Below are 27,389 nucleotides of genomic sequence, written 5' to 3'. Positions count from 1 at the left end.
TATGTATGTATGTATGTATGTATGTATGTATGTATGTATGTATGTATGTATGTATGTATGTATGTATGTATGTATGTATGTATGTATGTATGTATGTATGTATGTATGTATGTATGTATGTATGTATGTATGTATGTATGTAATGTATGTATGTATGTATGTATGTATGTATGTATGTATGTATGTATGTATGTATGTATGTATATGTATGTATGTATGTATGTATGTATGTATGTATGTATGTATGTATGTATGTATGTATGTATGTATGTATGTATGTATGTATGTATGTATGTATGTGTATGTATGTATGTATGTATGTATGTATGTATGTATGTATGTATGTATGTATGTATGTATGTATGTATGTATGTATGTATGTATGTATGTATGTATGTATGTATGTATGTATGTATGTATGTATGTATGTATGTATGTATGTATGTATGTATGTATGTATGTATGTATGTATGTATGTGTATGTATGTATGTATGCATGTATGTATGTATGTATAAAAGACTGCTCTTGGCACTTTCTGAGTAAACTCTGTTTTCTTTGTTTGCATCTTTCTGAGTCGTGTTTCCTGGGGCCTCTGCAGTTTCATGTACTTGGTGACATCACATAAGACTGTCCTGATTACAGCAGGTGTTTCTGATACAAACAAACACATTTAGCTCCTCGGCCGATGCCTCACATGTGCCTGAGTGTCTGTTGCCGCGGTGATATCTCTCCTCATTTACATAATGTTGACCCAAGTTAAACCGCGCGACGCTCTGGTCACATTTGTCGTGTTGTCGTGTTTGTTGGCGTCGACCCAAACCCCCTGGGCCCAACGAGTCCGCAGACCCTGTGACAGGAGCAAACGCTTCAGCCGCAGCCAAACAAGAAGGATCCAGAGTCTATGAACTCACAAAAATCACTAAGATTAAACTTGGTGCTGCGGCCACAGCAAAACACCAAAGTCATTTTTTGGTGAAATTGAGTTTTGTGTCTCATTCTAGTCTCCAGATCCGGTTGTGTCTGTGTCATTGGCCCCGAGCTCCAACTAAACCCATAAATACAAACCTGTCACTAAACACACTACAGCACAACAGGGGATTTTTACTTTATCTTCATGAAAAGCTTGAAAATGGACTTAATGATGCTAACGATTTGTGACAACGCAAACCCGAGCTCTGTCCTGGAGCTCAGGGGTCTCCAACCTGTAACTCAGGAGCTTCCAGCGTTTTCCACCTCCTTCCAAACAGCCAGTGTTGGGAGTAACGCGTTTTAAAAGTAACAAATTATTGTAATACATTGCTTTTTGCTGTAACCCAGTAATGTGGCATTACAGGGGGAAAAAAATTATATTTTACTCGGTACAAATGTGAGTAAAGTGCATCACAATGCATTTTTAACCTGGATTGAAGTGGTGGGTTTTTCTTCATAGAAATCACTGCGATATCAGCTGCGATGAAACGCCGGAGACGCGGCCGCCCACACCGTCAGTTAACCACGAGCAAAAGGACCGACACAGAACTCCACGCTGTTTAGACCTGGTTTAGACCTGGGTCAGTTCTGGTTTAGACCTGGTTTACAGTCGTCTCTTGCTCTATCGCGCTTTCACCTTTTGTGGTCTCGCTGTTTCGCAGATTTTTTTAGTGCAATTTTGCATGCTTTTTGTTTTTACAGTGTATGGACACGTTCCTCCCGCTGCGTCCTGATTGGCTGAGGGACTCCTGTCTCCTGTACAGTACAGAATGTGTTCAGCTGCCAAATTTAAATAAATGTTGGATTCTGAAGTGCTGTATGTTTGTAAGTTTTCTCCGTGACAAAACTCACAACGTCGACAAAACATTCTGCACTGACAAAGTCTCCTGCGCTCGCACCCAAAAGACAGAGGAAGATGTAACCATCACACAAAAAGTTGGACTTCTGGACACGCTGAAGAAGGTAGAAGTTACGCGCTGTAGCAGAATCTTGCACCGGGTTTGGTACGAGCAAACAGCTGCTGAAATCAGGATCTGGAGCCCCACAGCAGAGTGTCTGTAAAGTACGATCGGGCGACAGACGCTTTTACCTCCGTGAGGTGCGGAGCAGAGTCGCTCCTTTCTCCTGCATCACCTTCAAGACCGTCACAGTGAGTCCTGTTTTAGTCCTAGTTCAGTCCTGGTTTAGTCCTAGTTCAGTCCTGGTTTAGTCCTAGTTCAGTCCTGGTTTAGTCCTGGTTCAGTCCATATATGGCACAAAAGTTCAGCATCTTCGCAGTTATTTTGGTGAGAGTAACTTAAAGTAAAGTAATGTAATAGTAATGTAATGCCTTACATTTTAAATGCAGTATGTGTATTTATATATAGGTTGTCCTTTTTATTGTATGTGTATTGTTTATATATGTATGTATATATATATTTTCTGTGCAGGTGTTCTGTTTGGTTTTGTTTTTTATTTATTTTTTCAAATTTTATATATCTTAATTTTCTGTCTCTGAATAATTCAAATGTAAAAATTGTGAAATATGTTGTTGGAGATAATGCTATGTATATTTTGAATATCTTAAAATTATAATAAACAGAGTTAAAAAAAAAAAAAAAAAAAAAAAAGAAAAAGTTAAATGTGGGTCTGGTCAAGGTTTAACGGAGGGAAACAGGGTCAGATTTTATACATTCAAATGTCTCTTATTCAGAAACTAGAGGAACTATTGAAATAAGTAAAGTATCAGAATGTAGGAAAGAGTTACACTCCAACAGGGTCAAGTTAAACCTGTGAGATTCTTTCAAGTTCAAGACAAAAAATTTAAAACTCATGTCGGTAACGGAGGGAATGAAATATGCAGCACTTTTTGGTCAATAAATCCAAACAGTGATAACTCTTGGTTCTCACTTCCATATCCTTAACAAACTGGTTTGAATATTTGCTTCATATAGTTTTCTACCATATGGAACAAGATTAGGTTGAAAAACCTCTGACTTTTTGACTCATGAGATTTTTTATTAAGAAAGTTCATGGTAACGGAGGGAAAAGTAACGGAGGGAAAATTGTACAAACAAGTAGAAGGTGCAGGATTTTACATCATTTGTCTCTTTTTTCTTCCAAATACTTTAATATTACTTGAAAATGAAAGGAAACCATTTCTATAAAATATGTCAGTCCTTCCAAGCTAATCTTTATCATTTTAAATCCTTTTTTTTTTTTTTTTTAATCCTGTCCCTTCATCAACAGTTCAAAGATGGAATAACACAAGATATGATGAAATACAATCACATTTATTTACATGATTTTTGGGTCTTTGAAATTTGGGAAATAATTTTTGTTCCATGTTTCATACATGGTCTGTTTAAAACATATGGAACTTTAGAACCAAAAATGGTACAGAAAAAAGGTCAACAGTTTGATAAACTAGAGTACATATGTATCTGTTCAATACATTTTTATATCAGATGAATTAACTTGAAGTTTTGGCCTTGTTGTTTACTTCTGTTTGACTGGGCTCACAGAAGAAATAAAAACTAAGAGTAAAAGTACAGTTCTAAAAACGCTGATCTCTTCTCTGGTCTAGAATCAGGCCGTGAGTCTCGGCTCCAGGCTGCCGACGGGCGATAACGAGCTTTTGTCCCGTGTTAAACGTGGCTGTGGCGAGCGGCCGGCGGCGAGCGGCGTTCAGACTTACAGCTTTAATGAATGACTGTCGCTTCATCTCGTCTTAATTAAATCAGAGAAAGACATGAGTTTGAGTCTTTCACTGGAGCTGACAGTCTGCTGCTCACACACTCATTAAACACACACAAACACACACACACTTACACACACACACACACACACGTCACACAGTCATTTCAGCACAATATGTCTTCTTTAATGAGGAGGTATTATGTATAAACTGTGTTCTAACATTGTTTCCTCGTCAGAACTGGCCTGAAGAGATTTTAAACGTCATCTGTGCATGTTTGAGTAATCTAGTGATCTCTCCAGGGCCCTATTCAAACCCTCTTTGTGTTCAGCTGTGTGATTCTGTCCAGTGCTCAGCAAACAAACCAAACCAGGTACCAACTAAAACTCCAGAGAAGCGGAACAGCTCGTCTTTAAAGTGCAGATGATCGTCGATCGTTTATCAGTTCAACATTTACAGAATAAAGTTCAGTAAAACAAGTAAAAGGTCACGTAACCCTAACCCTCACACAGTCACTCACACACTCACACAGTCACTCACACACTCACTCACTCACACAGTCACTCACACACTCACCCAGTCACTCACTCACTCACACAGTCACTCACACAGTCACTCACACAGTCACTCACACACTCACACAGTCACTCACACAGTCACTCACACAGTCACTCACACAGTCACTCACACAGTCACTCACACAGTCACTCACACCCTCACACAGTCACTCACACACTCACACAGTCACTCACACACTCACACAGTCACTCACACACTCACTCACTCACACAGTCACTCACACACTCACCCACAGTCACTCACACACTCACACAGTCACTCACACACTCACACAGTCACTCACACACACTCAGTCACTCTCACACAGCACTCACACCTCACACAGTCACTCACACACTCACACAGTCACTCACACTCACAGTCACTCACAGTCACTCACACAGTCACTCACACACAGTCACTCACACAGTCACAGTCACTCACACACTCACCACACTCACTCACTCACACACCACTCACTCACACAGTCACTCACACAGTCACTCACACAGTCACTCACTCACACAGTCACTCACACACTCACACAGTCACTCACACAGTCACACAGTCACTCACACTCACTCACACAGTCACTCACACACTCACCCAGTCACTCACACACTCACCCAGTCACTCACACAGTCACCCAGTCACTCACCCAGTCACTCACACACTCACTCACACACTCACTCACACACTCACACACTCACACTCACTCACACACTCACACACTCACTCACTCACACACACTCACACAGTCACTCACACACACTCACACACACACAGTCACTCACACACTCACACATCACACTCACACAGTCACTCACACACTCACACACTCACACAGTCACTCACTCACACACTCACACAGTCACTCACACACTCACTCACACCAGTCACTCACACAGTCACTCACACACTCACACAGTCACTCACACACTCACCCAGTCACTCACACACTCACCCAGTCACTCACACACTCACCCAGTCACTCACACAGTCACACAGTCACTCACACACTCACACAGTCACTCACACAGTCACACAGTCACTCACACACTCACACAGTCACTCACACACTCACCCAGTCACTCACACACTCACCCAGTCACTCACACAGTCACCCAGTCACTCACCCAGTCACTCACACACTCACTCACACACTCACTCACACACTCACACACTCACACACTCACTCACACACTCACACACTCACTCACACACACAGTCACTCACACAGTCACTCTCACACACACTCACACAGTCACTCACACACTCACACACACAGTCACTCACACACTCACCCAATCACTCACACAGTCACTCACACACTCACACAGTTACTCACACACTCACACAGTCACTCACACACTCACCACACTCTCACCACACACACTCACACACTCACACACTCACACAGTCACTCACAGTCACTCACACAGTCACTCACACACTCACTCACACACTCACACACTCACTCACACACTCACACACAGTCACACACTCACACAGTCACTCACCACACTCACACACACTCACACAGTCACAGTCACTCACAGTCACTCACACACACTCACTCACACACTCAGTCACTCACACAGTCACACACAGTCACTCACACACACTCACTCACACACTCACACAGTCACTCACACAGTCACTCACACAGTCATTCACACACTCACACAGTCACTCACCCACTCACTCACACACTCACACAGTCACTCATACAGTCACACAGTCACTCACACAGTCACTCACACACTCACACAGTCACTCACACAGTCACACAGTCACTCACACAGTCACTCACACAGTCACACAGTCACTCACACAGTCACTCACACACTCACACAGTCACTCACACACACAGTCACTCACAGTCACTCACACACTCACACAGTCACTCACACACTCACCCACTCACTCACACACTCACTCACACACTCACCCAGTCACTCACACAGTCACTCACACACTCACACAGTCATTCACACACTCACACAGTCACTCACACAGTCACTCACACAGTCATTCACACACTCACACAGTCATTCACCACACTCACACAGTCACTCACACACTCACACAGTCACTCACACAGTCATCACACACTCACACAGTCATTCACACACTCACACAGTCACTCACACAGTCATTCACACACTCACACAGTCATTCACACACTCACACAGTCACTCACACAGTCATTCACACACTCACACAGTCATTCACACAGTCATTCACCCAGTCACTCACACACTCACACAGTCACAGTCACTCACACACTCACTCACACACTCACACAGTCACTCACACACTCACACAGTCACTCACACAGTCACTCAAACACTCACACAGTCACACACTCACACACTCACTCATTCATACACAGCATTGGGGAAGTTACTTTACAAAAGTCTTGTTTGCTCGTTACTTCTTTAAAAAGTAATCCCTGACTTTACTTAGTTACCCTCTATGGAAAGTTACTTTTTAAGTCACTTGTTACTTTGGTACTTTTTGGTGATAAACTTGTGAGGTAAACGTTGAGAGGTAAACGAGTGAGGGCGGGGCGAGGGGCGAGGGGTGAGGGGCCCGAGGACCAGAGGCTGCAACGGCGCCGCATGGTCTAGACCTGGTTTGGTTCTGTTGTAGTCCTGGTTTAGACCTGGTTTAAGTCCTGTTTTAATCCTGGTTTTAGTTCTGGTTTAGTCCTGGTTTTGAGATGCATATGGGAGCGGGGGTTTGCGCTTTTGGTACCAAACCACACACGGTCCTGGTCCTGGTCCTGGTCCTGGTCCGCGGCTCGGGGGTTTTGGTGACCCCTGACTCACTGGGATCAGAGCGCTTCACCAACACGAGACAGAAAATCTACGTGAACGCACAAAACCATGTCAGTCATCGTACAAATCTGTACAAACACGTCCTGAAACTCTGGTGGTTCTTTTCTCGCGTCGGCGGCTCAGGTTCGTGTCGTCGGCGTCTCAGGTTCATGTCAGTGGCTCAGGTTCGTCGGCGTCTCAGGTTCATGTCAGTGGCTCAGGTTCATGTCAGTGGCTCAGGTTCATGTCGGTGGCTCAGGTTTGCGTCGGCGTCTCAGGTTCATGTCGGTGGCTCAGGTTCACTTCGGCGTCTCAGGTTCGTGTCGTCGGCGTCTCAGGTTCACGTCGGCAGCTCAGGTTCATGTCGGCGTCTCAGGTTCGTGTCGTCGGCGTCTCAGGTTCACGTCGGCAGCTCAGGTTCATGTCGGTGGCTCAGGTTTGCGTCGGCGTCTCAGGTTCATGTCAGTGGTTCAGGTTCACTTCGGCGTCTCAGGTTCGTGTCGTCGGCGTCTCAGGTTCACGTCGCAGCTCAGGTTCATGTCGGCGTCTCAGGTTCGTGTCGTCGGCGTCTCAGGTCAGGTTGCATCGGCGGCTCAGGTTCGGTTCGTGTCGTCGGCGGTCTCAGGTTGGCATCGGCGGCTTCAGGTCGGTCTCTTCACGTCGGTGGCTCAGGTTCGTGTCGTCGGCGTCTCAGGTTGGCGTCGGGCTCAGGTTCGTGTCGTCGGCGTCTCAGGTTCACGTCGGCAGCTCAGGTTCATGTCGGCGTCTCAGGTTCGTGTCGTCGGCGTCTCAGGTTGGTCGGCGGCTCAGGTTCGTGTCGTCGGTGGCTCAGGTTGGCGTCGGCGTCTCAGGTTCGTGTCGTCGGCGTCTCAGGTTCACGTCGGTGGCTCAGGTTCGTGTCGCTCGCCGCAGGACTCAAGTCTGATTGGACGGAGGAGACTCGTTCACCTTCAGAGTTCATCATGGAGAGTTTTATAATGGGATGAGATTAACCGGCAGCGTGGAGTTTGCTGAGTCGGCGTGAACGTCGGCGCTGGGCTACGACGGCGAGCTCACGGGTCCGGCCGGAGCGGATCAGCGGAGCGGCGACGTCAGCTCCATCCTCATTATATTTACACACACAGAACATAGAGTAAAACGAGCTTTAAACGGACACATCAGGGATTATTTTACTCACACTGGTTCAAAAGGAAACAGTGATTATATCTACGACAGTGCGCCCTCTGCTGGCAGCAGGACGCACTGTCTGTGTTTAAAGAGACGATGTAAAATCAAGGTTTAGTCTAAAACCAGGACTAAACCAAAACCAAAAGCAGGACTAAAAGAGGTCTAAAACAGGTCTAAAACCAGGACTAAACCAAGTCTAAAACCAGGACTAAACCAGAACCAAAACAAGGTCTAAACCAGGACTAACCTGAGACTAAAACAGGACTAAACTACATCTAAAACCAGGACTAAACCAGGCCTAAAACTAGGACAAAACCAGGTCTAAACCAGGACTAAACCAGGTCTAAAACAGGACTAAACTACGTCTAAAACCAGGACTAAACCAGGTCTGAACCAGGCCGTTCCTGGTCCTCGAAATATTGTCGGACATAAACTCGTCTGTGGAGATTAAAGTCTGAGGATCATTGGTTTAGATTTGGTCCGTGCTTCATTAATGGGAAGCATGCAGATTGTGTTGTGATGTCGCTCTGAAGGGGGAGTGACTTAGCATGGGGAGAGAACACTGTCACACTGTCCCTGTCACAGTGCCCCTGTCACACTGTCCCTGTCACACTGTCCCTGTCACACTGCCCCTTTAATTGTCTCTTTCACTGTCCTGTTCAAATACACAAACCAGATTCACCATCACTTGTCTCGTTCAGTGGATTATTTTGAGAATAAGTCACTTTTGCTTTAGGACTGGAGCAGAAAAACTGGACTCTGGTCTTGGTCCTGGTCCTGGTCTTGGTCCTGGTCTTGGTCCTGGTCCTGGTCTTGGTCCTGGTCCTGGTCTTGGTCTTGTCTTGTTTCTGGTCCTGGTCCTGGTCTTAATCTTGGTCCTGGTCTTGGTCCTGGTTTTGGTCCTGGTTTTGGTCCTGGTCTGGTCTTGGTCTTGGTCCTGGTCTTGGTCCTGGTCCTGGTCTCTTAATCTTGGTCTGGTTTTCTTGGTCCTGGTCTTGGTCCTGGTCTTGGTCTTGGTCTTGGTCTTGGTCTTGGTCTTGGTCCTGGTCTGGTCTTGGTCTTGGTCTTGGTCTTGGTCCTGGTCTTGGTCTTGGTCTTGGTCTTTGTCTTGGTCTTGTTTCTGGTCCTGGTCCTGGTCCTGGTCTTAATCTTGGTCCTGGTCTTGGTCCTGGTTTTGGTCCTGGTTTTGGTCCTGGTCTTGGTCCTGGTCTTGGTCCTGGTCTTGGTCTTGGTCTGGTCTGGTCTTGGTCCTGGTCTTGGTCCTGGTCTTGGTCCTGGTCTTGGTCTTGGTTTTCTGGTCCTTGGTCCTGGTCTTGGTCCTGGTCTTGGTCTTGGTCTGGTCTGGTCTTGGTCTTGGTCTGGTTGTCTGGTCTGGTCCTGGTCTTGGTCCTGGTCCTTGGTCCTGGTCTCCTGGTCTGGTCCTGGTCTTGGTCCTGGTCTTGGTCCTGGTCTTGGTCTGGTCCTGGTCTTGGTCTTGGTCTTGGTCCTGGTCCTTGGTCTGGTCTTGGTCTTGGTCTGGTCTTGGTCTGGTCTGGTTGGTCCTGGTCTTGGTCTTGTCTGGTCTGGTCTTGGTCCTGGTCTTTCTGGTCTTGGTCCTGGTCCTTGGTCCTGGTCTTGGTCTGGTCTGGTCTTGGTCTTGGTCTTGGTCTTGGTCTTGGTCCTGGTCCTTGGTCCTGGTCTTGGTCTTGGTCTTGGTCTTGGTTGGTCTGGTCTTGGTCCTTGGTCTTGGTCCTGGTCTTGGTCTGGTCCTGGTCTTGTCCTGGTCTTGGTCTTGGTTTGGTCTGGTCTTGGTCCTGGTCTTGGTCTTGGTCCTGGTCTTGTTTCTGGTCTTGGTCTTGGTCTGGTCTTGGTCCTGGTCCTGGTCCTGGTCCTTGGTCTTGGTCTTGTTGGTCTTGGTCTTGGTTGGTCTGGTCTTGGTCTTGGTCCTTGGTCTTGGTCCTGGTCTTGGTCTTGGTCCTTGGTCTTGGTCCTGGTCTTGGTCCTGGTCTTGGTCTTGGTCTTGGTCTTGGTCTTGGTCTTGGTCGTCTTGGTCCTTGGTCCTGGTCTCCTGGTCTTGGTCTTGGTCCTGGTCTTGGTCCTGGTCTTGGTCTTGGTCTTGTCTTGGTCCTGGTCTGGTCCTGGTCCTGGTCCTGGTCTTGGTCCTGGTCTGGTCTTGGTCTTGGTCTGGTCCTGGTCTTGGTCCTGGTCTTGGTCCTGGTCTTGGTCTTGGTTCTGGTCCTGGTCTTGGTCCTGGTCTTGGTCCTGGTCTTGGTCTTGGTCTTGGTCTTGGTTCTGGTCTGGTCTTGGTCCTGGTCTTGGTCCTGGTCTTGGTCGTTTCTCTCGGGTCAAAGGTGCAGTTTCTCTTTCACACACAGATGACCAGACTCATCCCGGGCTCTGACAGGGCTGTCACCTGTCAGTGTGCACAGCCGACTGCACCTGTCAGTTCACATAAAGCCGTGCGGTGAGCGCCTGTCGGACTCACCCCTGTCACGTGTGATGGACGGGTGTTCACCTGACGGACACACTCAGGCTGTGACAGGCGCTCGCACCCGTCGGTCCGACTGCTCTGAGCGCAGCCGACACTGTATCCACGGCAACGACATCAAACCACTGTAACCACGGCAACGACATCAAACCACTGTAACCACGGCAACGACATCAAACCACTGTAACCACGACAACACACAACAAACCACTGTAACCACGGAAACAACACCAACCATTGTAACCACGGCAACGACAACAAACCACTGTAACCACGACAACCGCACCAACCACTGTAACCACGACAACGACAACAACAACTGTAACCATGGCAACACCAACAAACCACTGTAACCACGACAACGACACCAACAACCACTGTAACCACGACAACAAACCACTGTAACCACGGCAACGACATCAAACCACTGTAACCACGACAACCGCACCAACCACTGTAACCACGACAACGACAACAACAACTGTAACCACGGCAACAACACCAACCATTGTAACCACGGCAACGACAACCACTGTAACCACGACAACTGCACCAACCACTGTAACTACGACAACAAGAACTGTAACCAGGGCAACGACAACAACAACCACTGTAACCATGGCAACAACACCAACAACCACTGTAACCACACCGACATTTGTAACCACGGCAACCACTGTAACTTGTGTAACCATGGCAACAGTTAAAATAGCACCAACCGCTGTATCAGCTCCCACAGCTCCAGTCACTAAAATAAAAAATAAAAAACTCGACACACTGGACGATCTTGAACTTTCTCGACACACGTGTAGATGTTTTTAATCAGGATCCAGTTAAATCCAGATGTTTCAGCAGAAGTTTCTCCTCGGGGTTTTTCCTGAGCTCTGGTCTGGTTCAGTTTGAGTCTCTCACACTGACGGACGAATGAAAGATCCAAAGAGCCGAAGAAAACGAGAGAAAAACACTTCAGAGTAAACGAAGAAGAGACAGAAGAGAGAGAGCGGAGGAGAAGAGAGGTGGAGGAGAGAGAGAGAGAGAGGAGAGAGAGGAGGAGGAGAGGAGGAGGAGAGGAGAGGAGGAGAGGTGGAGGAGAAGAGAGGTGGAGGAGAAGAGAGGAGGAGGAGAGGAGAGGAGGAGGAGAGGAGAGGAAAAGAGGAAAAGAGGAAGGATGGAGAAGGGGAGGAGAGATGGAGGGTTAGAAGAGAGATGGAGGAGAGAAGGAGAGATGGAAGAGAGGAAACGAGAAGAAGAGGAAGGATGGAGGAGGAGGGATGGAGGAGAGGAGGGGAGATGAGGAGAGGTAGAGGAGAGGAAGAGGAGAAGAGGAGGAGAGATGGAGGAGAAAAGGAGGAGGAGAGGAGGACAGATGGAAGAGAGGAGGAGAGAAGAAGGAGAAAAGGAGAGATGGAGGAGAGGAGGGGTGGAGGAGGGGTGGAGGGGAGGGGGAGGGGTGGAGGTGGAGGAGGGGAGGAGGGTGGAGGGGTGGAGGGGTGGAGGAGAGGTGGAGGGGAGGAGGGGTGGAGGAGTGAGGCGGCGGGGTGGGTGGTGGCGGTGGTGGTGGTGGCGGTGGTGGTGGTGGTGGGATCTGGGCAGATGAAGCGTGAGGCAGAGGGAGATAAGGAGCAGAAAAGCGGTCGTGCCAAACCCAGAGCGACGCTGCCCGTCTGCCAACACAACCCACTGACCTCACAACAACACAACAACACAACACAACAACACAACACACAACACAACACAACAACACAACAACACAACAACACAACTCCACAACTCCACAACAACACAACAACACAACAACAACACAACTACACACACAACAAACAACAAACACACAACAACAACAACACAACTCCACAACAACACAACTCCACAACAACACAACAACACAACAACACAACTCCACAACAACACAACAACACAACTCCACAACAACACAACAACACAACTCCACAACAACACAACAACACAACACCACAAACAACACAACTCCACAACAACACAACTCCACTCCGACTCAAAGCACAGATCACAGATCTTCAACAACTCTGGAACATTCTAATTTAAAAAAAATATAAAACATTAAAAAATAAAAAAAAAAAGTAGGACATATGATTCTGTTTTCTGTTCTGTTTTGTGTTTTGTTTCATTCACACATTTTTAAACTCACAAACTCGGCACATTTAGGCTGAGCTCTTCTCTCAAACTGAAAAAAAACAACACTCTGTTCCACCTTGTGATGTCATCATGTGGTGATAGAGGAAGTGCTCCACTGTGTTTTTAAACTCCACACATCTTCACTAGAATCACCTGGATCATTTCAGCCTCTGGACATTTTCAAACTTTACAGAAATAAATAGATTTTTGGAGATGTAGACAAACTGATCATTTATAAAAAACTTGACCTGGTTTTAGTCCTGGTTTTGACGTGGTTTAGTCCTGATTTAGTCCTGGTTCAGTCTTGGTTTAATCCTGGTTTTAAACCTGATTTAATCCTGGTTTAGGACTAAATCACTAAACCAGAAGGTTTAGTGGTTTAGTCCTTTTATAGTCCTGGTTTAGTCCTGATTAAATCCTGTTTTAGTCCTGGTTAGTCCTGGTTTTAGTCCTGTTTTAGTCCTGGTTTTAGACTTGTTTTAGTCCTGTTTCAGTCCTGGTTTATTTCTGGTTCAGTCCTGGTTTAGTTCTGGTTTAGTCCTGGTTTTAGTCCTGGTTTAGTCCTGGTTTTAGTCCTGGTTTTAGTCCTGGTTTAGTCCTGATTAAATCCTGTTTTAGTCCTGGTTTAGTTCTGGTTTAGTCCTGGTTTTTGTTCTGGTTTTAGTCCTGGATTAGTTCTGGTTTTAGACCTGGTTTAGTCCTGGTTTAGTCCTGGTTTTAGTCCTGCTTTAGTCCTGATTAAATCCTGTTTTAGTCCTGGTATAGACCTGTTTTAGTCCTGGTTTAGTCTTGATTTAGTCCTATTTTTAGTCCTGGTTTAGTCTTGTTTTAGTCCTGATTAAATCCTGTTTTAATCCTGGTATAGACCTGTTTTAGTCCTGGTTTAGTCCTGGTTTAGTCTTGTTTTAGTCCTGGTTTAGTTCTAGTTTGGGGGGGTTGGGGACCCCTGGGTAAAAGTGTAATATAGGACCTTTAAATTTATTTTAATTATAGAAATAAGTTTTTTTTTAAAAACAAACACTCTGACAGTTTGAGCTCGACGTCGCCCTCTGGGGAGCAGGTCTAAACACGACTCGTGTGACGTTCTTGTCTCCACAGAGTGAAGCAGGAGAGACGTACGTGAAGATCCTCCAGCGCCTCCAGCGCTGACGGTTTAGACGAGTTCCTCTGAGCCTGGAGCTCGTTCTGTTCTCTCACGTTCATTTAACCAGGACGAGAAGAACATGAATGAAAATGTGTTTGTAGAGACTGAAACACACACAAACTGTTGGATTTACAAATGAGCAAAACGAGGCAAAATCCAACTTCCTGCTCCAGTTTCTACAGTTCACATTCACAAAGTACATTTATTTGCATGTTTAGCAGAGATTTGTCCAGCACAAGGCGCTTTCACTCCGTTAGTTTGATTATTTGGTCCACATCAGGTAATAAAATATTTCTTCTGTAACATCTAGACTCCAGTTTGCTCCTTTCACACCTGCAAACCAAACAAAACTGGTCCAACTGACTTATTTCCAAGCAGGTTCGACTGCGTGTGGCTCGGGGACGCTGAGGTTCTCCCACACACCAGACCAAGATGTCAGTGCACGGAGCCCTGACCTGATGCATCAGCCAGGTTCACTTTGAAGAAACTGTGTGACCTCGCAGCATTAGGATTCATTCACTCGACAGTAGACGGGTCATTTTTATCATTTAACTCATTTATGCCGGATGCTGCGCAGCGCTGAGTCTCCTGTCGGTGTTTCAGATTGTCTGGTGATCAGCGTAACTGGTAAAGGCGGAGCCACATCTGGAAGCATGGGGGGCGTGGCCTCCTCTCGCTTCCATTCACTCCCATAGAGACACAAAACTGCCGGAGCTGTACTGTCGCGTTAAACCTTCTTTATCGTGGCGTATTATTTCTCCATTGAAAAATAATCCAAATGTTTCCCGCACGTTTCCATCAAGACCTGGTTTGAAGTAACAAACGTTGCTCTTTACTGCAGAGCATGAACGCACTCAAACACTTGATCTGGTTGCTGCTCCAGACGCTCCTATAACAGGTGCCATGTCACTATGTCATGTAACAAATAAACATGGTCAAACACAAAAATGTTGTGCTTGACCATGGACAACAAATGGAAGTGAGAGGAGGACACGCCCCCCATGCTTCCAGATGTGGCTCCGCCTTTACCAGTTACGCTGATCACCAGACAATCTGAAACACCGACAGGAGACTCAGCGCTGCACAGCATCCGGCGTAAATGAGTTAACCAATCGCTGCTGTTTGTTCGTGACGTTTGTAAATGCTCCAAATACTGTAGGAAGAAGGACAACAATGTCTTTTCCCGAGATAAAATTCACCAAACTTTCTCTTTGTTCCAGGTTTAAATCCTCGATCTGGGGAATCGTTGACAACACAGAATGTCTGATTCTTAACTGATTGGTCAGTGTTTGGTCTACAACTTCTGGGGTTCTTGCAAACCATCTAGTGTATCTAGTCGCTGAGAGAAATTAAACTGAGCAGAGACACTAGGTGGCGCCAGACTGGTTAATGGAGCCCCTCTGCTGCATTTATGCAAAGCAAAGCACATTTTATATTTTATTTGGCCTCTACACACCCTCAAAATTATACTCAGGATTTAAATTAAAACCTGTAAGATAAAGTAATTAAAAATAATGACTGACATTCAAAACTTCTAAATGAAAATGATAACAAAATAATATGGTCATTTAAAATAATGACATTTAAACCAATAATATTAAATGGTAATAAAAAAAGAAGGAAAGACAAAAGAATGATCAGGTCAAATAAAATATTCTGAGAAAGAAAATGATATATATGGATATGAAAATGTGTTTGGATAAAGTTATTTTGTGATTATGATTTACACTGAGTCACCTAAAGAAAAGAAAAAGAAAATTGCAAAAAAAAAAAAAAAAAAAAACAGTGTGTCTTTGTTTAAATTGTGCAGGTAAACGGAAACGTCTCCAGAGAAACTGAAGAGGAGCTGCGTCCTGAGGAGACGTCGCCCAGAGTCGAGTCTTCGAGCTGCCAGTCTGCGTTTTAAACAGAGTCGCCGATGGAAATCTGCTGCTTCTCCGGGATTGAGACGCCGAGCACAAACTCCTCCGCTCGCCCACGACAGGAAGAGGGGGAGGAGGAGGGGAGGAGGAGGAGGAGGGGAGGGGAGGAGGAGGGGGGGAGGGGGGAGGAGGAGGAGGAGGAGGAGGAGGAGGAGGAGAGGAGGGGAGGAGGAGGAGGGGGAGGGGAGGACGAGGGAGGAGGAGGAGGAGGAGGGGGGAGGAGGAGGGAGGAGGAGGGGGGAGGAGGAGGGGAGGAGGGGGGAGGGGAGGAGGAGGGGAGGAGGGGGAGGAGGGGAGGGGGAGGGAGAGGGAGGAGGAGAGGAGGAGGGGAGAGGGAGGGGAGGAGGAGGGAGGAGGAGGGGAGGGGAGGGGGGAGGAGGAGGGAGGAGGAGGAGGGAGGAGGGAGGGGAGGGGGGGGAGGAGGGAGGGAGGAGGAGGAGGAGGAGGGGAGGGAGGGGAGGAGGGGAGGGAGGAGGAGGGAGGGAGGGGAGGAGGAGGGGAGGGGAGGGGAGGGGAGGGAGGAGGAGGAGGAGGAGGGAGGGGGAGGGAGGAGGGAGGAGGGAGGGGAGGGAGGGGAGGAGAGGGGAGAGAGGGAGGAGGAGAGGGAGGGAGGGAGGGGGGAGGAGGGGAGGAGGAGAGGGAGGACGAGGGGAGGAGGGAGAGGAGGGGAGGGAGGAGGAGGGAGGAGGGGAGAGGGGAGGAGGAGGGGAGGAGGAGGGGAGGAGGAGGGGAGGGGAGGGGGGGAGGAGGAGGAGGAGAGGAAGAGGGGAGGACGAGGGAGGAGGAGGGGAAGGAGGGGAGGCAGGAGGGGAAGGGAGGAGGGGGAGGAGGAGAGGAGGAGGAGAGGGGAGGGAGGGGAGGGGAAGGAGGAGGGGAAGGAGGGGAGGAGGAGGGAGGACGAGGGAGGCGAAGGGACGAGGAGAGAGGGGAAGACGAGGAGGAGGAGAGAGGGAGGAGGAGGGGAGAGAGGAGGGAGGAAGGGAGGAGGAGGAGGAGGAGGAGAGGGGAGGAGGAGGGGAGGAGAGAGGAGAGGAGGAGGAGGGGGAGGCGGGAGGAGGAGGAGAGGCGAGAGGAGGGGAGAGAGGAGAGGAGGGGAGGACGAGGAGAGGAGGAGGACAGGAGAGGAGGAGGAGGAGAGATGGAAGAGGAGGGGAGGAGGGGGAGGGAGGAGGAGGGAGGAGGAGGGGAGGAGGAGAGGGAGGGGAGGGAGGATGAGGGGAGGAGGGGGAGGGAGGAGGAGGAGGGGAGGAGGAGGAGGAGGGAGGACGATGGAGGGGAGGAGGAGGGAGGAGGAGGGAGGAGGAGGGGAGGACGAGGGGAGGAGAGGGGAGGAGGAGGGGAGGAGGAGGGGGGAGGAGGAGAGAGGAGGAGGGGGGGGAGGAGATGGAGGAGGAGGAGGAGGAGGGGGGAGGAGCGAGGAGGGGAGAGGAGGGAGGAGGAGGAGGAGGAGGGGAGGAGGAGGAGGAGGGAGGAGGAGGGAGGACGAGGGGAGGAGGAGGGAGGAGAGGGAGGAGGGTGAGGGAGGACGAGAGGACGAGGGGAGGAGGAGGAGGAGGAGGAGGGCGAGAGGACGAGGGGAGGAGGAGAGAGGAGGAGGGGAGGAGAGGGGAGGAGGAGGAGAGGACGAGAGGGGAGGAGGAGGAGGAGGAGGGGAGGAGGAGGGAGAGGAAGGGGAGGGAGAGGAGGAGGAGGATGAGGAGGAGGAGGAGGGGAGGAGGAGGAGGAGGGGAGGAGGAGGATGGGCGAGGACGAGGGGGGAGGAGGAGGAGGAGGGGGTGAGGGGGAGACGAAGGAGGGGAGGAGGGGGAGGGGAGGGAGGAGGACGGGGGAGGACGAGGGGAGGATGAGGAGGAGGGAGGAGGAGGATGAGGAGGAGGAGGAGGGGAGGAGGGGGAGGATGAGGGGAGGAGAGGAGAGGAGGAGGAGGAGGAGGGAGGGAGGAGGGGAGAGAGGAGGAGGAGAGGAGGAGGGGAGGAGGAGGGAGGGAGGGAGGGAGGGGAGGAGGAGAGGAGGAGGAGGAGGGGAGGAGGAGGAGGAGGAGGGAGGGGAGGAGGAGGAGGAGGAGGAGGAGGAGGGAGGAGGAGGAGGGAGGAGGAGGGAGGAGGATAGCGAGGAGGAGGGGAGGGAGGGGAGGGAGGAGGGGAGGAGGGGAGGGAGGAGGAGGAGGGGAGGAGGAGAGAGGAGGGGAGGGGAGGGGAGGGGAGGAGGGGAGGGGAGGAGGGGAGGAGGAGGAGGGGAGGACAGGGGAGGAGGAGGAGGGAGGGAGGAGGAGGGAGGAGGAGGGGAGGAGGAGGGGGGAGGAGGGGAGGGAGGAGGAGGGAGGGAGGAGGGAGGAGGGAGAGGGAGGAGGAGGGAGGAGGGGAGGAGGAGGAGGGAGGAGGAGGGAGGAAGGGAGGAGGGAGGGGGAGGAGGGGGGGTGAGGGAGGATGAGGGGAGGAGGGAGGGGAGGGAGGAGGAGGAGGAGGAGGAGAGGGGAGGAGGAGGGGAGGAGGAGGGGAGGAGGGAGGAGGAGGGGGAGGGGAGGGGAGGAGAGGGGAGGACGAGGAGGGAGGAGGGGAGGAGGAGGGGAGGAGGGGAGGGAGGGAGGAGGGAGGGGGGTGAGGGGAGGAGGAGGAGGGGAGGAGGAGGGGAGGAGGAGGGGAGGAGGAGGAGGAGGGAGGGAGGAGGGGAGGAGAGGGAGGAGGAGGAGGGAGGGAGGAGGGAGGAGGGAGGAGGGGAGTGAGGGAGGGGAGGAGGGGAGGGAGGAGGAGGGAGGAGGGAGGGGAGGACGAGGGGAGGAGGGGAGGGGAGGGGAGGGGAGGAGAGGGAGGAGGGAGGGAGAGGGAGGAGGAGAGGAGGGAGGAGGGAGGAGGAGGAGGAGGGAGGGGAGGAGGAGGGAGGGAGGGGAGGGGAGGAGGGAGGGAGGGAGGAGGAGGAGGAGGAGGAGGAGGAGGGGAGGGGAGGGGAGGAGGGAGGGGAGGAGGAGGGGAGGGAGGGGAGGAGGAGGGGGGGTGAGGGGAGGAGGAGGAGGGGAGGGAGGGAGGAGGGAGGGGAGGAGGAGGAGGGGAGGATGAGGGAGGAGGAGGAGGAGGAGGAGGAGGGAGAGAGGCGCGGCCAGGTGGAGCGGTGGCGCTTTGTTTGTTTGTTTGGAGTTTGGTCGGTTGATTAATGGTCGGGGACGTATCGTTGGGCAGAATCACTCCGGAGCAAATTGGACGGAGAAGAGACGAGTCACTCTGTTTGGGTTTGTGATTTGGAGCAGTCTGAGCTCCAGAGACGCCCTGTCATCCCGCTCCTCTCACCTGTCTGTCCTCTCACCTGTCTGTCCTCTCACCTGTCTGTCCTCACCTGTCTCTCTCACCTGTCTGTCTCTCTCACCTGTCTCACCTGTCTCTCTCACCTGTCTGTCCTCTCACCTGTCTGTCCTCTCACCTGTCTGCCCTCTCACCTGTCTGTGCTCTCACCTGTCTCTCTCACCCTGTCTCTCACCTGTCTGTCCTCTCCCCTGTCTGCCCTCTCACCTGTCTGTCCTCTCACCTGTCTGTCCTCTCACCTGTCTGTCCTCTCACCTGTCTGTCCTCTCACCTGTGTGCTCTCTCACCTGTCTCTCTCACCTGTCTCTCTCACCCTGTTCTCTCACCTGTCTCTCTCCTCCTCTCACCTGTCTGTCCTCTCACCTGTCTGTCCTCTCACCTGTCTGCCCTCTCACCTGTCTCTCACCTGTCTGTCCTCTCACCTGTCTGTCTCTCACTGTCTCTCAACCTGTCTGTCCTCTCACCTGTCTGTCCTCTCACCTGTCTGTCCTCTCACCTGTCTGTCTCTCACCTGTCTGTCCTCTCACCTGTCTGCCCTCTCACCTGTCTGCTCTCACCTGTCTGTCCTCTCACCTGTCTGTCCTCTCACCTGTCTGCTCTCACCTGTCTCTCTCACCTGTCCTCTCACCTGTCTGTCCTCTCACCTGTCTGTGCTCTCACCTGTCTCTCTCACCTGTCTCTCTCACCTGTCTGCCATCTCACCTGTCTGTCCTCTCACCTGTCTGTGCCTCTCACCTGTGCTCTCACCTGCTGTCCTCTCACCTGTCTGTGCTCTCACCTGTCTGCTCTCACCTGTCTGCTCTCACCTGTCTGTCCTCTCACCTGTCTGTGCTCTCACCTGTCTGTCCTCTCACTGTCTGTCTGTGCCTCTCACCTGTCTCTCTCACCTGTCTCCTCTCACCTGTCTGTCCTCTCACCTGTCTCTCTCACCTGTCTCTCCTCTCACCTGTCTGTCCTCTCACCTGTCTGTCCTCTCACCTGTCTGTCCTCTCACCTGTCTGCCCTCTCACCTGTCTCTCCTCTCACCTGTCTGTCCTCTCACCTGTCTCTCTCTCTTTTTCTGTTTTTCTTTTGTTCTACTGGAAATTCCTGAAAGTGTTTTTTTTTTTTTCTCTGAGAAATTAAATCCCTGAGTCCAGTTTCTCTGCAGAATCAGATTTGGATGATTCTGAAATCTGTTTAATATTGCTGCGTTTCTGACCGCGACGTCAGGGCGTCCAGTTCACAAAACAAAGTCTATGTGGACGTGCGTCCAGGGAATAATGTGTTTTTGCAGCGCTTCTTCCAGAAACAGCCACTGAGGATCTGGTGTCTTCAGTGTTCAGACGTCCACAGCATCTGATGCCTGAGTTAAAAAGGCTGAACTTTTGGCATCAGAAATGCTGCGTCAGCCAATCAGGGACCGACCTCCAGTGACGGAGCAACGTGGATTATAAATATATAAACACCGCAAACATGATCACCTCCACTGATGGTTTATGTACTAAAAACCAGTGTTGAGCAAGTTCACACTTTTCATGAACTAGTTCAAAGTTCAGTTCATTTTATTTTTAGGTGAGATCTGTAAATGAACGGCTGCACTTATTTTTCAAACTGACTTGGAGTTTACAACAACCATACAACATATAAACTATGTTATATACGACTCTCGAGTCACATCAGTCCGTTTGACATTATAATGTGTTTAATTCAGCTTTGACACATTTGTCTTACAGAAGCGAAAACTTAAAACCACTTGGCTCATTTGCATAAACTGAGCTGATGCATCAGCTTCTGTGGGACTAAAGGACACGACTCTGTGTGTTGTTTCTGTGTCAGAGGGACGTCAGAATGTACTGAAAGTGAATGAGGACGGCTCCTCTGCACACGCTCGGTGTGTGTGTGGAGCAGCTCTTCAGAAAACAGGATCCATCCTATTTTTTGAGGCTCTACGTGAGCGTAGGGAGAACATCTATTGTTGTGTTTGTGCTTTTACCATCAGCACATCGAGCTCCTGAGGCAGATCTGTGTCGTATCGACTGTTCATTAGTGCTTTGAAATAAACTTTTGAAATCCTGGTGTTTGCCGTGGTCAGTCTGTACAGAAGGTAAAAACAAGTCTGTTCAGCTGTTAGTTTCACTGAAGCTGATACAAGCGACTAAACGCCTCAGTCAAGTCTGATCGTCTTTACATTGACAAACACAGAGTCAGAGCCGCTCGTGTTCGTCCTGCTGCAGTCGCCTGTGGAGCCGCCTTCGTTACGCGCGACGACGCTGACGAGTGCCTTATTACTGGACGTTTAATTTAACCCCAACAGTGACGTACGTCGTTCATCTCACATAATTTGAACAAATTCACGTTCAAGTTCTTGATTTACAAATGTGTTGCCTTCAGTTCAAAGTTCACTGAAAAATGAACGTGTTCTTTTGAACTCGTTCATGCACAACACTGATAAAAACACTAAACGACACTCTGTTGACCGGGAAAACAAGGCACTCGCCGAGTGCAGCGGACGTCCTGGACATGTGTCGGGGACGTCTGAACTCAAACACAAAGGAGTCTATCTAGAGGCTCCCAGCACATTTTTTGATGCCGCAGTCTGGACACAGTTTTAGAGACACATGTAGAACTCCCCCAGCACGGTGTCACTGCAAATGACTCCATGGAGACAAACCAATGACAGATCATCAGCCAGAAAAGTTACATGGAGTTCCTTTAAAACATTCAACTGCCACTTCACTGATGTAAAACTGTGATAAATATTCACCACCGAAACCAGCGACCGAAACAAACCAGAAAACAAAAACACAACACACGCACAAGCTCCATGTGATTACAGCAAACAGGCGAGTGTCAGGCAGACGTACCTATATTTGCGGTGCGGACGTGCAGTCGGCCCCGGAGCACGGTGTGGACGCTGAGGGACCAGTCGGGGCCCCGGTCTTCGCTCGGCCCCTGCGGCTCTTCTCCCACGTAGTCTGTGGTCAGGACGTCGAGCTCGTGCAGCGTCTGGACCGCCGCCCTCCCCTGACGCAGCAGACACTGACCACACACACGCACAAACACAATAAACACACTGTCCTGTCCAGTACTGATACTTCCTGTCCTACATAGGTCTCTATGAGTGGAATGTTCAGCAGTTACCATGGTGACGCAGCGCAGATAATAGAAAATACAAGAAAAACTTGAGAAAAAAAACACAAAATGGATTTAAAGAGCGTGTTTTCAGGAGCCTGTGATCAGTCCGAGCGTTCGTGGTCGTGTTTAGGAGTTTGAATTTCAACAAAAAAATCTTTCTATCTTCATGGAACTCAAACCAGACCAAGTTTCAGGTCAGATCTGTGGAGAGGCGACCCCCACTCACAGTCAGTCAGTCACCACCTGTAACTGAATAAACGTAAAGTAGAGCTCTTTAACTGATATTTATTATTTTTTATAATTTTTTTAAATAATTTTCATAGATGAACAAATTTCTATTGATTTTAACAGATTTTTATTGATGTTTATTGATTGTCTGAACTAAATTCAAAAATTTTGTAAGTTGTTTATTCAACAAAAATAAGCAGCATTTTTTCATTTCCAGGTTAGAATTTCAGCTCATTTTCCAATCACAAAAGGATTTTCTAGGCTCAAGGTTGAATTTGAGTTTCTCTAAAACTACGTCGTTAACAATGTCGTATAAATGTACATTAAAAAAAATAAAAAATAAAAACTTTTGTGCTGTGAGATTTTGTCCAGTGACAGATAAAAACAGGATTTTCGTCTAAACTCCTCTACAGATGGAAAATAGACTCTAATTCTTTTAAATTTTAAGGGTTTTTTTCCTTTCTAATGACATTTTTACATAATTTTTAAAGTAAAAAGTGTAATTTAATTCCCAAATTTGGTTTCAGAATTTTAATTTACTTCACTTAAAATGTGTGTTATCATTCTGTCAGTCTGTCTTTTTGGGAACTGCAGCTTCTCAAAAGACGCAACTCACAGCACTTAATCTTTTTTTTATTTATTTATTTTTTGTCCAATCCAAACGGAGAGATGAAATGTGTGCACAATCTAAATTTTTACAGAATAAGTGCGTGTGGCTGGAGACAGATTAAGTGAATTAGTGCAATATGTGGCGCAATATATCTGTTTTGAAATGTTTGAAGTGTATTTTGTGTTCTGCTTTTTACTTTTTTCCTCCTTTTTTATCTTCTGTCCGAGTTTCAAAAGAGTCAAAACGAGCTCCTTCTTTTAAAGTTCCGGGCTGGACCACGTGTATTATTTTGTACGGGGGTTTTAGGTTTGGTGTTTTATTGGTTTAGGGGTTTTAAAGTTTCATTGGTGTTATAGTTTTAGGAGTTTTATGTACATAGTTGGTGATTTTAATAGTTATTTGGTTTTTGGTTTATTTTATGGAGGTTTAGGTCAAGATTTTAAGCTAATAATAATTTACCGCCCCTGTTTCAGCTCTAGTAGTTTCATCCAATTAGTCAGACCAGTATAAAAGGCGCCTCAGTACATCAGTCTGTGTCCTGCCCAGGGAATAAGAGTTTTAAAATTTTATTCAAGTTTCTCAGGGAGTGAGTTCTGCTGCCGCTGGAGAGGAAACATTTCGCACCCTGCACTTTTTGCACTTGCACTTTTTTGTGTGTAATGACTGAAAAGAGAAAGTAAACTGTGGACCACTGCTTCCCGTCTTTGTCTGGATTTTTCGGTAACACTTTATAATAACTACACCTTATTTAGCCTTAATAAAGCATGAACAAAGACTTAATTAATAATGATTCACGCTTAGTAACTACTTAATTACTACCTGAATTAGCACTTAACTTGCACTTAATTCACCTGTGCTGTAAATAGTTACTCAATACTTTTTAATCACTCATGAACTAACCATTTGCATGTTTACAAATGTATATTTAAGTACAAATTTGAGCATTTATTAATCATTATTAAGCTATGAGCGAATGATTTACTAATAATGCAATACAATGATCATTCAGCAGCTGTTATCTGTTAGTTAAATCTTTCTGAGAGTTTTTCTAAAGTGAAGACTAATCATGCTTTATTAAACATTTGTTAAGTTTGGTCAAATTCCAGAGAAACAATAATGCATTATTAGTAAATCATTCTCTCATGGCTTAATAATCATTAATAAACACTCAAATTTGTATTTAAATATACATTTACAAATGCACACACAAAAGGTTAGTTCATGAGTAATTAAGTAAGAAATATTTATGAGTAACTATTTACAGCACAGGCGAATTAAGTACAAGTTAAGTACTAATTAAGGTAGTAATTAAGTAGTTACTAAGCGTAAATCATTATCAATTAAGTCTTTGTTCATGATTAATTAACCCTTTGTTCATGCTTTATTAAGGCTAAATAAGGTGTAGTTATTATAAAGTGCTACCAAAAAAAAAAAAATCTATCTTCATGGAACCCAAACCAGATCAAGTTACAGGTCAGATCTATCAGCGGTTCTTCCTGGAGCATGTTTTGGGGGTTTAGTGTCACTGTCATGATTTAGCCTTTATTTTTTATGGAACTGTATCGAATCAAGTTGAAATATCTCGTACCGAATCCTATCAACTTGAAAGCTCGCTGTATCGTATCACGGCCTACGTATCGTATCACAGCCTACATATCGTATCACGGCCTATTCATAGTATCACGGCCTACGTATCGTATCACGGCCTACGTATCGTATCACGGCCTACGTATCGTATCACGGCCTACGTATCGTATCACGGCCTATTCATAGTATCACGGCCTACGTATCGTATCACGGCCTACGTATCGTATCACGGCCTACGTATCGTATCACGGCCTACGTATCGTATCACGGCTTCATAGTATCACGGCCTACGTATCGTATCACGGCCTACGTATCGTATCACGGCCTACGTATCGTATCACGGCCTACGTATCGTATCACGGATTGTATCATGGCCTACGTATCGTATCACGGCCTACGTATCGTATCACGGCCTATTCGTATCACGGCCTACGTATCATATCACGGCCTACGTATCGTATCACGGCCTACGTATCGTATCATGGCCTACGTATCGTATCATGGCCTACGTATCAATATCACGGCCTACGTATCGTATCACGGCCTACGTATCGTATCATGGCCTACGTATCGTATCACGGCCTACGTATCGTATCACGGGCTATATAGTATCATGGCCTACGTATCGTATATCACGGCCTACGTATCGTATCACGGCCTACGTATCGTATCATGGCCTACGTATCGTATCATGGCCTACGTATCGTATCACGGCCTACGTATCGTATCACGGCCTACGTATCGTATCATGGCCTACGTATCGTATCACGGCCTACGTATCGTATCACGGCCTACGTATCGTATCATGGCCTACGTATCGTATCACGGCCTACGTATCGTATCACGGCCTACGTATCGTATCACGGCCTACGTATCGTATCACGGCCTACGTATCGTATCACGGCCTATGTATCGTATCACGGCCTACGTATCGTATCACGGCCTATCGTATCGTATCACGGCCTACGTATCGTATCACGGCCTACGTATCGTATCACGGCCTACGTATCGTATCACGGCCTACGTATCGTATCACGGCCTACGTATCGTATCACGGCCTACGTATCGTATCACGGCCTACGTATCGTATCACGGCCTACGTATCGTATCACAGCCTATGTATCATATCACGGCCTACGTATCGTATCACGGCCTATGTATCACGGCCTACGTATCGTATCACGGCCTACGTATCGTATCACGGCCTACATATCGTATCACGGCCTATGTATATCGTATCGTATCATCACGGCCTACGTATCGTATCACGGCCTACGTATCGTATCACGGCCTACATATCGTATCACGGCCTATCATAGTATCAGGCCTACGTATCGTATCACGGCCTACGTATACGTATCATCGTATCACGGCCTACGTATCGTATCACGGCCTACGTATCGTATCACGGCCTACGTATCGAGATATGTGTCATTTCAGCAACTTCTTAACAATATCTAGCCCTCGGTTTGGGGGCCGGGGGCAGGTGCAAGTTGGGGGCAGGTGCAGACAGGTGTGTGCTGTCAGTCTGTGTTGTGTTGTGTTGTGTTGTGTTGTATCTGCGTTGTGTTGTGTTGTATCTGCGTTGTGTCTCTCTGTTGTTTGTGGGACAAGACACAATGTCCACAAGACACGAGATTGACTCCACGAAACAAAACAACATTTTTACATAATTTTTAAAGTAAAAAGTGTAATTTAATTCCCAAATTTGGTTTCAGAATTTTAATTTACTTCACTTAAATGTGTGTTATCATTCTGTCAGTCTGTCTTTTTGGGAACTGCTGCTTCTCAAAAGATGCAACTCACGGCACTTAACCTTTTTTTTTTTTTTTTTTTGTCCAGTCCAAACAAAGAGATGCTTTTTTTTCTGATTTTGTGTGATTGTGTTCACAGACGGACCTTGAGGGGCAGAGCGCTGGAGCCGAGCAGCAGCAGAGACTCGCCGTCCCACACGTCCACCTGCAGACTGTGGACGCCCAGGTACCTCCAGAACCAGCTCTGCTCGCCGGGCCTCAGGACGGAGCGGTCCACCCGGAACTGCAGCTCCAGACCCGGAGAACCTGCCGGAAAAACACAGGGTCCACGTCAAAAGGCCGGATTACACAAAAGAGACCGGAGCTGTGTTTTGTTTCATTCACGTGTTCGTTGTTTTGCGAGTCTCGATTAAATCTCAAGTTTTTGACCTCAAGTCCGAGTCAAGTCCCAACAAGTCCAAGACGAGGCTCGAGTCACTGGCTCCATGATCCAAGCCAAGTCCAAGTCGTCTGCTTTGAGCTTCATTTCAAGTCTTTAAAACATTTGCAATTTATATGAATTTTAAACTAAATTACCGTATTTTCCAGGACAATAAGTCGCACCAGCCAAAAAATACAAAAAGAAGAAGAAAAAAACATTCATAAGTCTCACTTTTTGGTTGGGGAAATGTATTTTATAAAATCAGAGACCGGGACCCGACATTTCATCTTTAAAGGCAAGTTACAGTAAAAACAATAGAAGAGAGAACAACCGATTTTATTGATCCACAAGGGAAATTGATTGATTGATTGATTCATTCATTCATTCATTTTTATTTTGAGTTTGTGCCAAGAGAGAAACAATAATCATGAACCCACCTCTGTTCATGACATAGTTTCAAAAATGATGTGGCTGCTTCTGTACATTGATCACGGAACT

At 48.0% G+C, this 27,389-nt stretch overlaps 1 protein-coding gene across 1 annotated transcript in view; it reads right to left on the bottom strand.

The window, feature by feature from the left end:
* Nucleotides 1-27,389, bottom strand: part of nphp4 (nephronophthisis 4) — a 217,768-nt gene that overhangs the window by 116,291 nt on the left and 74,088 nt on the right. The window contains exons 8-9 of the mRNA XM_055165588.1: nt 26,616-26,776; nt 22,021-22,195 (exon numbers count right to left, since the gene is read on the bottom strand). Of these exons, the coding sequence (XP_055021563.1) occupies nt 22,021-22,195; nt 26,616-26,776 (336 nt within the window). The remainder of the gene's footprint in view (nt 1-22,020; nt 22,196-26,615; nt 26,777-27,389) is intronic.

Source organism: Boleophthalmus pectinirostris, unplaced genomic scaffold, assembly GCF_026225935.1.
Source record: "Boleophthalmus pectinirostris isolate CB_2022bp ecotype Guang Dong unplaced genomic scaffold, ASM2622593v1 HiC_scaffold_8, whole genome shotgun sequence".
NCBI lineage: Eukaryota > Metazoa > Chordata > Actinopteri > Gobiiformes > Gobiidae > Boleophthalmus > Boleophthalmus pectinirostris.
Note: the sequence above shows the minus strand (reverse complement) of the source record. Positions and strands in the feature narration are given on the sequence as shown.